Source organism: Silurus meridionalis, chromosome 3 (assembly GCF_014805685.1).
Source record: "Silurus meridionalis isolate SWU-2019-XX chromosome 3, ASM1480568v1, whole genome shotgun sequence".
NCBI lineage: Eukaryota > Metazoa > Chordata > Actinopteri > Siluriformes > Siluridae > Silurus > Silurus meridionalis.
In genome coordinates, this window is record NC_060886.1 from 31,431,362 (window position 1) to 31,447,045 (window position 15,684).

A 15,684-nucleotide genomic window follows, 5' to 3' on the forward strand; every position below is an offset into this window, starting at 1 on the left:
GTGAGAGTGGTGGAGGTGGTGGTGGAGTGCAGGTGAGAGTGGTGGAGGTGGTGGTGGAGGTGCAGGTGAGAGTGATGGAGGTGGTGGAGGTGCAGGTGAGAGTGGTGGAGGTGGTGGTGGAGGTGCAGGTGAGAGTGATGGAGGTGGTGGTGGAGGTGCAGGTGATAGTGATGGAGGTGGTGGTGGAGATGCAGGTGAGAGTGGTGGAGGTGCAGGTGAGGTGATGGAGGTGGTGGTGGAGGTGCAGGTGAGAGTGATGGAGGTGGTAGTGGAGATGCAGGTGAGAGTGGTGGAGGTGGTGGTGGAGGTGCAGGTAGAGTGATGGAGGTGCAGGTGATAGTGATGGAGGTGGTGGTGGGTGCAGGTGAGAGTGGTGGAGGTGGTGGTGGAGGTGCAGGTGAGAGTGATGGAGGTGGTGGTGAAGATGCAGGTGAGAGTGGTGGAGGTGGTGGTGGAGGTGCAGGTGAGAGTGATGGAGGTGCAGGTGAGAGTGGTGGAGGTGGTGGTGGAGGTGCAGGTGAGAGTGATGGAGGTGGTGGTGGAGGTGCAGGTGATAGTGATGGAGGTGGTGGTGGAGGTGCAGGTGAGAGTGGTGGAGGTGGTGGTGGAGGTGCAGGTGAGAGTGGTGGAGGTGGTGGTGGAGATGCAGGTGAGAGTGGTGGAGGTGGTGGTGGAGGTGCAGGTGAGAGTGGTGGAGGTGGTGGTGGAGGTGCAGGTGAGAGTGGTGGAGGTGGTGGTGGAGATGCAGGTGAGAGTGATGGAGGTGGTGGAGGTGCAGGTGAGAGTGGTGGAGGTGGTGGTGGAGGTGCAGGTGAGAGTAATGGAGGTGCAGGTGAGTGGTGGAGGTGGTGGTGGAGGTGCAGGTGAGAGTGATGAGGTGGTGGTGGAGGTACAGGTGAGAGTGATGGAGGTGGTGGTGGGTGCAGGTGAGAGTGATGGAGGTGGTGGTGGAGGTGCAGGTGAGAGTGATGGAGGTGCAGGTGAGAGTGGTGGAGGTGGTGGTGAAGATGCAGGTGAGAGTGGTGGAGGTGGTGGTGGAGGTGCAGGTGAGAGTGGTGGAGGTGGTGGTGGAGGTGCAGGTGAGAGTGGTGGAGGTGGTGGTGGAGATGCAGGTGAGAGTGATGGAGGTGGTGGTGAAAGTGATAGAAGTTGGTAGAAAATACTGCAGATGCTACAAGAGGATCCCAGGAGCCTTCCTAAAGTCCTACGCTTCTGAGACAAGACCAGAGCAGGACGGAGTGTGTAACGAGCTCAGGATGGAGAGAGCAGCTTCATTAATCCACTCTGTTTACACTCCATCATTAATGTGTAGTAAACACTCAGAGTTACAGATTTACACTGAAGGACAGAAAAAGAGAGAAAGAGATTCTGAGCTTGTTCTCTGATGGTCTTATTGTCCTCTTCAAATATGAATATCTGTCATTCTCTCTCTCTCTCTCTCTCTCTCTCTCTCGCTCTCTTTCCATCATCCTTCTAGTTTTTTTTCCTCTTTATTTGCAATTAAATGCATTTCAAATGGAGCAACTGTGCGGAAAGCCGTTCAGATAAGCCAAGCTTTCTCCTCTTCACCATTGTCCACGCGTGTTTGCATTTTTACATACGTACGTAAAATAAAAACGCATCTCCTGAAAAAAAATTTAATCGCCCGCTGCCGGGAAATTAAATTGCATCCTAGAAATCATTTAGGCCTCGTTTCCGTCTACTTCTTCTTCTATTTCCATCTTCTCATACGCATCTTTCCTCCTTTGTGTGTGTGTGTGTGTGTGTGTGTGTGCGTGCGTGCTTGCCATGGACCTCTTATATGGCTTAGTGTTATGTTTTTAAACTTGCATCTTCACACTGTGTCCCAATGACCACACACACACACACACACACACACACACACACACACACACACACACACTACTTTCTATGCACTGGTCCTCAAGCAGTGAGTTTCTGAATTGCCTTAAAAACGCACTTACACTGATTTCAGGGCCCGAGGCGTAACTCTGTAACTTATCACGCCTCCACTCTGCTTAGCGTTATGCTAATACAATAATCACATACTGTAGCCGCTACAGGAGTGCGTGAGCACAACTCAGCTAATATTACTGCGATTTTCCCGAAAGAAAAACCTGTCTTACTCTGTTTTTCCTTCTCCGGAGAGATCCGAGTCCCCTGAACAGAATGTTTTTATTGTTCTTACTGGAACATCAGATACTTAAAAATGCCCAGAATTCACTTTAACATAGTGATTATCTGGATTATAGATATGCTAGATCAGTTCCAGGTCATTTTTCTAGAACACACACACACACACACACACACACACACACATCATTTACTGTCATTATTAATTGTTTATAATTCTGGAGATTCACTTCATTATGTCGTTATCTGATTTTTCAGCCCCTCGTTACCGTGAAATGAAACACTCGGGTCGTACCATTACAGGAAGCGGGGTTACTGTTACCACCATGAGGGTGGGTATTTTTCAATTAGAGCACGTCTCCTAATATAGTGAAATCCATTTAGACGACATTTCATGCTTCTAATCCTACTACAGCACACACGCCTCCATAAACGTTCTTTCATGGACAAAAGTATTGGGACGCCTGACTTCTGCAGCCGTATGAGCTTCTTCCCCAAACTGTTAGTCAGAGATACACAATTGTGTCGGACGTCTTTGGATGCTGCATGAAATGTTCAAGTGACGGTAAAATTTCATGCAGCATCCAAAGACGTCAGAGATCTTTCACGCCTTCAACCCATGCAAAGTGTGAAAGATCTCCTGCTAAAGAGCTCCAACCCTATTGGGATAAATGTGAATTCTGACTGCACCCAGGCCTCCTCATCTCACCTACATCAGTATCTGAGTTTACTAACACCCTTCCAGCTGAACGAATCTCCACAAATCTAGTAGAACATCTTCCCAGAAGAGTGGAGGTTATTATAATAGCAACTGGAGAAAACGTGGCATGAGATGACCAAACTGATGGTCAGGTGTCCACAAACTTGTGTCCATATACTGTATGTAATATATATGCACACACACACACACACACACACACACACACACAATAAATATTTCATTTTATTATCATTATCATTATTTATTTATTGCACTTTTCTATATCTATACTTTATCTTTTTAACTTTTAATCCATTTCTGTTCAGAAGATCTCACTGCGTGTTGTACGGTGATGAAAACATTCTATTAGTTAATAAAACAAATCATAGAGCATAAAAAAAGGCTCTAAAGATCAGATAATTAAATAATGAAGGAATCTCCAGGTTTATAAATGATTAATAATGACAGTAAATTATAAGACTGTGTGTGTGTGTGTGTGTGTCTGTGTGTGTGTGTGTGTGTGTGTGATTTAAAAGAAATGACCCGGAACTAATCTAGCATACTATAAAGTAGTTTATCGCTAGCTCACAGTGCATTATGGGTAATAGACATGGTCTCTAAATAGATCTTGAAAGGAGTTGATGTTTCCGTTAGAACAATAAAAAAAACATGCTGTTTGGAGACTCGGATCTTTCCACTGGAGGAGAATAAAAACAGTTCCTGTAGTATTTTGGAAAATTAAATAAACTTCAACTCACAGGAAAACTTTACCACCAACAATTTCATTTGAAGGATTTACGCCGTGCTGCAGAAGTTTTTATTATAGACATAAATATTAATATAAACATGTATCTAGAAAACTAATCAACTCCAAGCCAATCTGGTGTGTTACATTACACACACACACACACACACACACACACACACACTCCATATCTATGCGATTGTCTCTCGGAGTATAATGCTGCCCTCTACAGAACTCTAACATCCAACAAACTTCTTCTGATTGTATTTGTTAAATTCACGAGCAGACACAATCCCACACTCAGCGAGACGCATTTAACCACCGGCTGGTGACATCTGATACAATGAAAAAAAAAACTATATGAGTTCAAGTGTAGAATTAAATCATAAAATGGAATAAATGATTGCAAAACTGCTCTTTTCACATCCTTGTCATTGATTGAGCAGGAAATCTGTAAGATCCCTTTCTGTCCTACTTATATGATTTTGTATAATAAACCTGTTTTCAGGGCAAAAAAAACTAATCCAATCAGTGAACTTTAGTGATAGGATCTGAATTTTACTGATTACAGTGTCAACAGAAAATCATTCACCAGATCTCCAGCTTCAAAATGTTCCAAAGTGCTTCTGGAGCTCTTCTGGATTGTCTGTACGGGAATGAAGTATGAGGAAGAGGGCAGATAGCGTTTTCTCCTCCCAGTGTGTTAGCGCTCACACTCCCTGACTCGCTGCTTGATGTAGATTTGACTAATTGGATAGAAAACAAGTTACAAAAAACTCTAATGTTTTGGCAAAACTTCAGATTAGATAAATGTCCATTATCAGTAGATAGAACAGAGAACCAGGAATTGACCTGGAAGTGAATGAGAGCATGGACATCAAGCTAAAACTCCAAAGACGCTGAGCTGAGCAGCTACGCTACATACAACAAATTATAATCTACAATCATATTGTATGTATTAAAACCATGTATAAATACATACGGACGTAAGCGTCCTACAAAGTTTCAGATTATGGAACAGTCGCCTCATGAGAAAAACATCTAAAGCTAATTGTTGTCTATCATGCAGCTTGTATTAGCAGCTAACGCTTCAGCTAGCGGATTTCTAAAAGGCCACCGCCGTTAACCAACAGATCGTTACGGCATCTTCTGCACACAGGATGCGTTTTGCTTCTCGTAGCCTCTGTCACGGTGTCGCCCTCAAACTTAGCATCACAATCAGCCGTATGCTGGAAAGATCAGGCTGTAGGAGCTTCAGCCAGTGCGATACGAAGCTATTGTTTTATATCTCTCCTGTTTTTAATTCCAAATGAAGACAAAGTGCTCACGGTTGCAGCAGGAGACACGCGTTTCTCCTCGTCCAACACATTAGGCACCGTAAATCCATAAACAAGAGCCATTAGCGAAAAAACAGATAATGCACTTCTCGCTTTAGCATGACAACGGAAAAACGGTTTGTCGTGTAAATTCCGCATCACCTTCATCTGCATCGCTCCTTTGAAATGCTATTAGCGAGCACAAATGAGCTATTGTCACTAACTTCAAAGAATACAGACACTCCACGACTCTGCATGAACATTTCATCAATACGTCATTTCGCTAATACAATAGCAATTCCATTGGAACTGGAATTAAGTGCACTTTGCCAGAACCCAGTGTATTGTGTGTGGATGGAGCACAGCGGGAACAATCCACACTGCCGCAATTAAAATCTGCGTCATTAAGGGCACTTACACGACCCCCGTGCATTACCTGGGCCACTTACTGCTGTACAACTGGAAATGGGACAAAACCAGGAGTGGACAAAAGGCGAGGTGAAGTAACACAGGATACCTGTTCACCACAATCCTGTTCACCACAATCCACCAAAACCCTGTTCACCACAATCCTGTTCACCACAATCCACCAAAACCCTGTTCACCACAATCCTGTTCACCACAATCCACCAAAACCCTGTTCACCACAATCCTGTTCACCACAATCCTGTTCACCACAATCCACCAAAACCCTGTTCACCACAATCCTGTTCACCACAATCCTGTTCACCACAATCCTGTTCACCACAATCCACCAAAACCCTGTTCACCACAATCCTGTTCACCACAATCCTGTTCACCACAATCCACCAAAATCCTGTTCACCACAACCCTGTTCACCAAATATTAATCATCACAGGAAACTAGAACATACTATTAAACCCCACGGGTATGAAATTAAAGATGAATTTGGGTGAAGAGCTTTTGGAGAACCTTAGATGACTTTAGGGTTCTCAATAATGACGTTTCCCAAACGCTTTATGAAATCCTCAATCTAAATCTTCAGATTTTGAACAGATGTTACAGATGTAAAAAACTCCTTAAGAAGGAGGAAAAAAAGTATAAAAACCAAACAGACATCATAATTCTCCACATTCTCATATAAAGGAGAAAATGCAGAGAACTGTTTCTCTGTACTGAGGAGTCTGTGGATCTGCAGAGTCATGTAGAGTTAATAACCTGTCATTACCTGTGTGGTTTAATAATACACACTACAGAAATAAGGAGTAATATACAGTATTGATCAGTTATGAGCTATAATGAGCAGTATTATACATTTATGAGCAGTACAGAAGAGTAATAAGCAGTTATGAGCTATAATGAGCTGTAATATACAGTACTGAGTGGTTATGAGCTGTTATGATTTGTATTGAGCACTAAGATACATGTATGAGCAATAATGAGCAGTAATGAGCTGTAATATACACTTCCGAGCAGCGTGTGTAAATAATCCTCTTTATTAATAAAATAAATGATAAACAGAAATAAAGTTTGAAGGCCTTGGCAGTGAATTGATATCAGACGGTAACCTGATTTGTAGTGCCACCGTGTGGTCTCACCCTGACACTGCAAGTACCTCTAACTCTCACTCAGACCTCCAGCTGTCCTTCACTATAAATCTAATAATGCACTAAAGAGATTCATCTAATATTTATAACTCCATCAAATACAGAGATACATTATACAAAGATTTATGATGAGAATATTTTAACACACAGAAGAAGAGCCTAAACTGCAGCCTAATGAGCGGTTTAACTCGTCTACATCTACATACTGCCTCATAGTCATATTTTTTATTGCAAAATCTAATTATCATCATCATCATCATCATCATCATCATCATCAATGTTTGTGCTGGAAATAAAAAAGCCTATGTGTTTGTTAAAACAAAAAAAAATAATTTGATTTGAAATTCTAAAGGATTCTTATTTACAGCATTTTTACAACTGTCTTAGATGACATGAGGAAGAAACCTTGAGAGGAACCAGACTCAAGAGTGAACCTTCTTCTCATCTGGGTGACACCAAGACTGTGATTATAAACCATAAAAACACCAGAGAGTGAGAAATATCATGAACCCGGAGTGTGTGATGATGAGGAATGTCCTTTCTACAGTCTTCTACAGTCAGATGAACCCAACATGAAGTCCTGCAGCCTGGGGCGCTGAAGAAACCCACAACATACCAGTGGAGTCTTTACATCTTCTCACACACACACACACACACACACACACACACACACGTCTCATCATCATCTCATGCTTTTTTCCGACAAAGAGCCGCATTCAGATCGCGGTTCAGTCGCTGATGTCACTCACTCGACGCGTTCAGACTCCACTCGACCATAAACCGGATTTATTTACAAAACTCGGAACACGTGGCAGTGATAGGAACAAGCCCACGGCACCGCGTCCCACTGAACGATAGAAGTTTTGAATTGCTTGACAGACTGGCTGAAGGTCACACCAACATCAAACACCATACATAGAGAGGAGAAAGAGTCCAGTGTAGACTGCTACTATGATCACTATCTCACAATCTTTACAGCAGAACCAAGGAACAATGTTTAGCGATCAAATGGGACATGATCCCTTCCCTAGTGGTGTGCTTTCAGAACATTTCAGGTTCAAATGCAAGGCGGCCATATTGCTAAATAATTACAGAAAGTAAATGAGTTAATTTAATGAGTTACTAATTACACTCCAAATACCACCCCAGTACCACCCTGATACCACTCCAAATACCACCCCAATACCACCCTGATAACACTCCAATACCACCCTGATAACACCCCAATACCACCCTGATTACACTCCAAATACCACCCCAATACCACCCTGATTACACTCCAATACCACCCCAATACCACCCTGATAACACCCCAATACCACCCTGATAACACCCCAATACCACCCCAATACCACCCTGATAACACCCCAATACCACCCTGATTACACTCCAAATACCACCCCAATACCACCCCAATACCACCCTGATTACACTCCAAATACCTGCAGTCAGAGTAGAAATGACGTGGTATCTTGAGCTCAGGACTCCAACAGATGAACCTGCAGCTGTTCCTTCACCTCCGTCCGTGGACGATTTTTCAACTTTTACTCATAACTGAATGAACCACCATTTGCTAGTTATTTCCATCATCACCACCATCCTCATCGGCTTCATCTACATCATGGTAAAGAAAGTCATCAAGCAGTCCCCTAACCAGCAGACAACATTTACACTTTACACTCACTTTTATATATTTTTTTTTTCATTTTAAAAAATAGACTTTTTATATAAATAAAACAAATAACCGATTCAGAGGAACGACAGAATGCTAGCTGTCCCATTGGCTGGCACGGGTTGTGGGCGGGGCTAAAACTGACGATTATTACACTGCTTTACTTATTGAAATAGACGGTCGGAGGTCACGTGACTTCGTGTTAGCGTTCTCCTGTGAGTGTGTTCAGCTTTCTGATGAACTTCCAGACTTCAGCAGAGATCACTCAGGGTTTTCTGAGGGACTCTGCTACTGTCCAGCAAAAATGTCCATCATTTTAAAAATACTTTCTCGAATAGTTCGAGCTGAAAACCTTTTTTTTTTTAGCTGTTCTTGTAGTTTAGACTGAAAGAGAAAACGAAGATCTAATAATAAAGATGTAGAATTTTTGTCATGTGACCTTTTAAACTCAAAGCAAACCACTTTATAGTGTCTGATCATAAAATAATCAGACTTCAAAATCTCACTGCTTTTCTTCTAAATAATAATATCAAGAAATAAAATAAACTCCTGATAGAAACGTATCATTTATAAGTTATATACAGACTGTATTATTTCTTATGCATGCGTAAGCAGATGCACATGTGGTCAAATAGCCTTCAGCCTTTTACAGCATCATATGATGTCGTGCGATGGAGGGATAAGGGTGATGGAGGGATGGAGGGATGGAGGGAGGTGGAGTGACTTATGGTTTGGAAAAATACATTTTATTGTTTGTGAAAAGTCGACATGATGTTTCAGCACACAGGAGCACGTATCTCACCACACGTGATGCAGGATGATTATCTAAATGTTTCCGAGGAAAATAAAACATAATTAAAAACAAATCATTTTGGCCAATAAACCTGATTCTGATGAGTTTGTGTGGAGCTGTAAATCTTTCACACGTGGATTTTAGTAATAAGAGCGACAGGATTTTAAATGTCATGTACTTTTACAGCATGATGAAAATCCTTCTTCACATATCTCACTGATGTTCGATAACTGGGCTCAGCTCACAGAGGATTAGGAGCCTCACTGTGGGGCCCAACAATGGATGCTGGACAATGAGCCTCAAAACTTTTGATCTGTAACGCAGAGCTTTAACCAGTGAGCTGCTACTTCCTCCAAGAGGAGCCTGGCCATAACTGTGTGTAGGTTTTTAGCTGGATTTGCAGAGAACTTAAACTTTCATGAAAATTCTAGAATGAAGAGATCTACTGAAAACACTGATCTTAATTTGTGAGCGAAGACTCATGAAGATGTTGTGGATCATCTGGGTGGGGCGGAGATCTCAGAGCGAACTGATTGTCTGGTTTAATACTGGTTCTAGATGTTCATCTGAACTCCACAATAGATGTGACGCCATTAGAGAACAAAGGTTCATTTAAAGTTTGGCTTCCTGTAATCGAGGAGACACACATACAGGCTTTACATGAAAATTTGCTCTAGGGCTGAATGGTTTCACACACACACACACACACACACACACACACACACTCTCTCTCTCTCTCTCTCTCTCTCGTGTGTGTGTGTGTGTGTGTGTGTCAGGTGATGACCACGAGGCCTTAGTTCTAATCCTCATAGAAAAGAATGTACCAGGCGCTGACAGAGGAAAGAACTCTGAGCACACACACACACACACACACACACACACACACCGAGGTGGCTTTTTACATGAACACACACACAGGGGCATTTAGTCTGTGTCATTAAGGCTAGGAAGGATGATGATGAGGATGCTGATGATGAAGGTGCTGGTGTGCTCCTGGTGCGCGCTCGGCGGTGTCCGGGCGCAGTTTCCGCGCGCGTGCAGCTCGGTGGAGGCGATCGAGTCGAAGCGCTGCTGCCCGTCGCCGAACACCGACCCCGGGGACGCGTGCGGCGCGCGCTCGGGCCGTGGGTCTGCAGCGCCGTGCGCACGGACACGCGCCCTTGGGGGGGAACGTACACGCTGCGCAACGTGGACGACCGCGAGCGCTGGCCGACCAAATTCTACACAGAGACGTGCACGTGCTTCGGTGAGTAAAAAAAAAGAAAAAAAAAAAGGAAAATCTTCTCTTCTCTCTCTCTCTCTCTTCTCTTCTCTTCTCTTCTCTTCTCTTCTCTTCTCTTCTCTTCTCACATTGGTTTTAATAATCCCAGACTTTAAATTCTATTGGCAGATCTATAATTATATTTATATATATATATATATATTTATTTATGCACAGTAAATCTAATCTAAAATTTAGTTTGTAGTAATCTTCTAACACACACACACACACACACGTGTGTGTATTATGTTATTGCATGATCCATCAGGTGCCCCATTGTGTACCAGCTAAAGCTCCTAATCTGCTCTGCACCCAAACCTGAAGGTGATTTACAGGTGCAGAAATAAACTGGGTTTCAGTTGTGGAACCTGCTGGAAATACACACTTATACATCCTGGTCAGGTGTAAATGCTGGATTATGATTGTTGGAAGTTCAGGTGTGTGTTCAGAGTGGTGAACATATAGTTAGTTTGCGTTTGTAAATTTAATCTACACGCTGCTTATTAACGCCTGTAACCATAGTAACACCGAGTTCCAATTCTCGGCAGCTATTGTACACGTTTTCTAACGACTTTACTGAGCTCCACGGAGGATTTTTGCATGTTGTGTGATTTATATAATAAATACGGTGATTTGATACGAGATTGAGAAATGAGATGAAAACCTTCAAATGAAAATAGAAAGAAACTCCAACCGTTTAATTTTAGGAGTATCAGTAATTAATAATATTCACATGAACGTTATTATATACACGTGTTCTGAGATACCTGATGAACTTCACCCTGATGCTGTACTGAGACACACACTTGTGTGTTTTCATGTCAGGAAACTTTGCGGGTTATGACTGTGGTGAGTGTAAGTTCGGCTGGACAGGTCCCACCTGTAATCTCCGCAAGGCTCCTGTGACCCGCAAGAACATCATGTCTCTGAGTGTGGAGGAGAGGCAGGTGTTCCTGGAGGCGCTGCAGCTTTCCAAACGCACCATCCATCCACAGTACGTCATCGCCACCGAGCACTGGCTCGGCCTCATCGACCACCAAACCAACCAGACTCGCTTCAGCAACATCACTGTGTACGACCTGTTCGTCTGGCAGCACTACTACTCTGTGAGGGACACGCTGCTCGGTGAGGAACAGGCAAAGTTCAGTTTAAAGGAATGCTTTAATTAAAAGGATTAGGAATGGGATTATACCTTTATGTTCAGGGTTTATTTTTGAGATCCACTTTGCTGTCTGAGGGAAATGAAGGTCAGAGGTCATATTAAGGGTTAAAGCACCAAACGAAAATATACTATAGACATGGGTTGGTGTTTGGGTTTAAAGTCTAGTGTTTAGGTTTAGGGATTAGAGTTAAGGGTTGCAATTAGTGTTTAGGTTTGAGATTGGTGTTTAGAAATAGTTTTAAAAGTATAGTAAAATAGTTTAGTCTGGAGGTTGAAGGCTTGGGGTTGGTGTGAGGCTTGGGGTTAGTGTGAGGCTTGGGGTTAGTGTGAGGCTTGGGGTTGGTGTGAGGCTTGGGGTTGGTGTGAGGCTTGGGGTTGGTGTGAGACTTTGGGATGATGTTATGTTTGGAGATGATTTTAGGTTTAGGGTTGGATTTAAGACATACTGTAGGGATTAAAGTTAAGGCTAAGTGTTGATATAAAGGTTTAGAGGTTGGAGATTAGACTTGGGGTTGGGGTTGATGTTAGGCTTGGGGTAGTCTTGAAGTTGATATTAAGGCTTAAGGATTAGTCTTAAATTTCAGGGTTGATGTTAAGGCAGTGGTGTTGGAGTTTAGGCTTGAGATTAGCATTAGGTTTGGGGTTACAGTTTAGGCTTAGAGTTGGTGTTTGATTTGGGTTTAGGCTTGGAGTTGAGGTTAGGCTTGGGATTAGTGGTAGGCTTGATCTTAGAGTTTAGGCTTGGGGTTGGTGTTCAGGCTTGTGATTTATTTATTTATGTGACAATATGGTGGAATTCCAGGTCCTGGGCGGCCATTCAAAGGCATTGATTTCTCCCATAAAGGCCCTGCCTTCATCACCTGGCACAGGTACCACCTACTGAGTCTGGAAAGAGACCTTCAGGTGTGTAAAACTAACACCATCACATGTTAGTCAGAGGGGGAGGGGGTTTAGGATTAAAGATTATTGAGTAAACTTAATGGGAATATTAAGAGTTGGTCCAAAAGTGATTTCAGTATTTACCTGTGAATCGTTCCTTGTATTCAGAATCAGGTTACACATGTGCTTAAATCCAATCTTTTCATCTTTAGTCATGAAAATGCCTCCACACTCGTTATTCAGCAGCTTCTAAAACAGCATTTACTCCAGTGTGGATCGTGGCATCAGAGCTCCTTATGACTTTTTTGTTATTACAGAAACTGATCGGTGATGAAAATTTCGCGATCCCATACTGGAACTTTGCGACGGGAAGCTCGGAGTGTGAAGTGTGCACTGATGACCTTCTGGGTGGAGAAGACCCCAGTGACCCCTCACTCATCAGTCCCAGATCAGCGTTTAGTGATTGGGGCATTGTGTGTGACAGGTGTGTATCAAACCTACTTACACACCTGTTCGCTTTTCTACTCAAGTCCTAAGATTTTTTCTCTAGCATTTGCTCTTACGCTGAAAACACAGAAAAATAAGTACTGATGGAAAGGAAATACGAGGAAATAATGTCGAGATCACGAAAAGAAAAAATATTATAATGCATGTCCTCTTAGGACCTCCATAGTTTTCTCTTCACGCTGCAGTGTAATATTTGAGAGAATGTGTTGGACTTCATGCTCAGAGCTCCAGTGAACTACAGTAAAATCAACACACAGCTGCACTGAAGGACTCGATATTACGAGTGTTTATATATTTATGTCTCTGCTGTAGCTTAGACGAGTATAACCGCTTGGTGACGCTGTGTAATGGGACGAGAGAGGGACCTTTACGCCGTGGCCGGAGGGAAAGACATAATTTTACTTTACCGACGATGGACGATGTGCACAGATGCCTGCAGTTACGAGACTTCGACAGTCCGCCGTATTTCACCAATTCCACCTTCAGTTTCAGGTGCAACAACTAAACACATCTCATTTATTTACCTGGATTTTCATTACACATTTAGTGAGTAAACCAAGTGTAGTCGAAATATTTTTCTCTATATGAATGAACCAGGGTTGCCAGATTTCAGCAAATAGTTTTTCCATTTGTGGAGATTTTTACTGAAACTTCACTACATTTCAAAGTCAAATTTTTTACTCATCTACTGATCACCAACATACAGTTCAGCATCAGTTCAACATCAAGCAGAACATTTAGAGAGGAATAAATGATGAAGAAACTCCAGACTCGAACTCACCACCACCACACACGTGACCTTAATTACGTGATTATTTTCAAGTAGATGAAAAGAAGGTTTTGTGTTCATGATGATTGTAATAGAAATCAATCAGTGTTTGAGTCTTTAATATGATTCTATTAATAGATCAGTGTGCTGAGAGTCACATTCGAGTCTTTACACAGAAACTGAGGTGATTAAGTGAAGAATCTTGTGATAAAATGATCACAGGAACATTAGAGTTATAATAAATCACTACTTTGGATACTGAAGTACATTTGAAGGCAAAAACGTTTGTACTTTTACTCAAGTGAACAAAGATGTTTTTACTGGAGTCATATTAATATAGTGTCTCTACTTTTACTCTAATGCATGGTAATGTCCTACAGAAACGCCCTGGAGGGATTTGATAAAGCAGACGGGGAACTGGACAACGCTGTTACGGGGTTACACAACCTCGTCCACGACTTCCTGAGTGGCACCAACGCGCTCCCTCACTCCGCTGCCAACGACCCCGTCTTCGTGGTGAGAGATCAGAACACACACTCCTACAATGAGGAATCAGGAATCAATCAGAGATGAAGCAGAGATGAATGATCCTTGTGCTTTTACAGGTCTTACACGCCTTCACGGATGCTATTTTTGAAGAATGGATGCGCCGTTTTCTGAAAAACGACAGTTTTCCTGAAGAAATGGCTCCCATCGGACACAACCGCCATTTTAACATGGTTCCCTTCTTTCCTCCGGTCACAAATGAAGAACTCTACATTCCCTCCATCCAGCTGGGCTACTCGTATGAACTCGACCTCACAGGTACATTCACTGAAATACAATAACCTCAGTCCAATCTAACTGTAGTGGTCCTCAAAGTGTGGGGCGCGCCCTCTAGTGTGAAATAAAGACATTGCAGGTGGGGCGCAATATACAGCAGGATTTATATCATTTTTCTTTATTAATCTTAATTTATGATTTTATCTATTAAAAATAGAGTTTATACACTTAAAGTGACAAACCAACAATCAGGTCATTAATGCAAGTAAATTAAAACATCAGTTATGATATCAAAAACAACTAATTTTATTTTTGAACTTAATGTTTTTGATCTTATTTATTAAGAACTTGATATTTTAATAAATTAGACATTTTTTAATTATTTCAGTAGCATTTTTAAGGTGATGGAGGACATGTGGGGCCTGAAAATTCATCCTCCTTTACAGTGGGGAATGGCAGAAAAAGTTTGAGAACCACCGTGCTAATGTGTGTGTGTGTGTGTGTGTGTGTGTGTTGCAGACCCAGTACAGTCCCAGGCCGTATTCCTCATCGCCGGCTCATGCCTTGCTCTTCTCGTCCTCATCGCCCTCGCGGTTCTGTTTGCTCGTCAGACACGTAGACGCGAGTACGAGCCGCTCGTCAGCGCCGGATATCCTACTGTGAAATACACAGAGGAGGCGTGATCTAAAAAACATATTACACAACTAGTGCAATTCTTATTTTTCAAGGCATTGATGAAGTAAATTAAGAGTAATAAATGAACAATTAAAATCATGCTAATCTCATGCTAATCTCATGATGGCATCATGCTAATCTCACGCTAATCTCACGATGGCATTTTGCTAATCTCACACTAATCTCACGATGGCATCATGCTTATCTCACACTAATCTCATGATAGCATCATGCTAATCTCTTCAGCCACTTGTTAAAAGTAGACTTTTTGGGTGTGAGTATGAATCAGTCTGATGTTGGATGTAGAATTTCACCCTGATTTATTTCCTGTCTTCACATTTGTTTTTATGTTTTAGCAAACAAACAATATGCCATTTTGGTTCCTTCATCGGTTTGATAGTTACAAATGCAGTCTCAGGAGTTTTCTCTTGTTTTTTTACAAACGATATCTACAATTAAACACGTCCTACTGTGATGAACAGCAGCCGGATTTGGTCTGACTGGATTCTGTGAATTGCAGCCTTATTAAAAACGCTCTGTCGATTAAAGTCATGAACATGTCCTATGTTTTAATATTCGCTCATAATTAAATCCAGTGATTTTTGTTACATTTACATTTATATAGCGCTTTTCTGCAGCACTCAAAGCGCTTTACATATGAAAGGGGGGATATATGGATAAACCGCTCAGACTGAATTTCTCATCGTATCAACAGCTAACTATGGAGTGTCTGATTCACTCA

General features: G+C 42.2%; 1 protein-coding gene and 1 long non-coding RNA gene across 2 annotated transcripts in view; one reads left to right on the top strand and one right to left on the bottom strand.

The window, feature by feature from the left end:
• LOC124380032 overlaps nt 1-8,210 on the bottom strand; it is a 51,032-nt gene extending 42,822 nt beyond the window's left edge. The window contains exon 1 of the long non-coding RNA XR_006924584.1: nt 7,905-8,210. This is a non-coding gene — a long non-coding RNA (uncharacterized LOC124380032). The remainder of the gene's footprint in view (nt 1-7,904) is intronic.
• Nucleotides 8,211-9,706: 1,496 nt separating this feature from the next.
• On the top strand, nt 9,707-15,494 carry dct (dopachrome tautomerase). Its single transcript, XM_046840097.1, is given in 9 exon segments — nt 9,707-10,054; nt 10,057-10,173; nt 11,014-11,313; nt 12,153-12,253; nt 12,547-12,713; nt 13,049-13,228; nt 13,886-14,021; nt 14,111-14,309; nt 14,787-15,494. Coding segments are annotated over 9 exon segments (1,539 nt in total). The 5' UTR covers nt 9,707-9,879; the 3' UTR covers nt 14,951-15,494.
• The last annotated feature ends 190 nt before the right edge of the window (nt 15,495-15,684 follow it).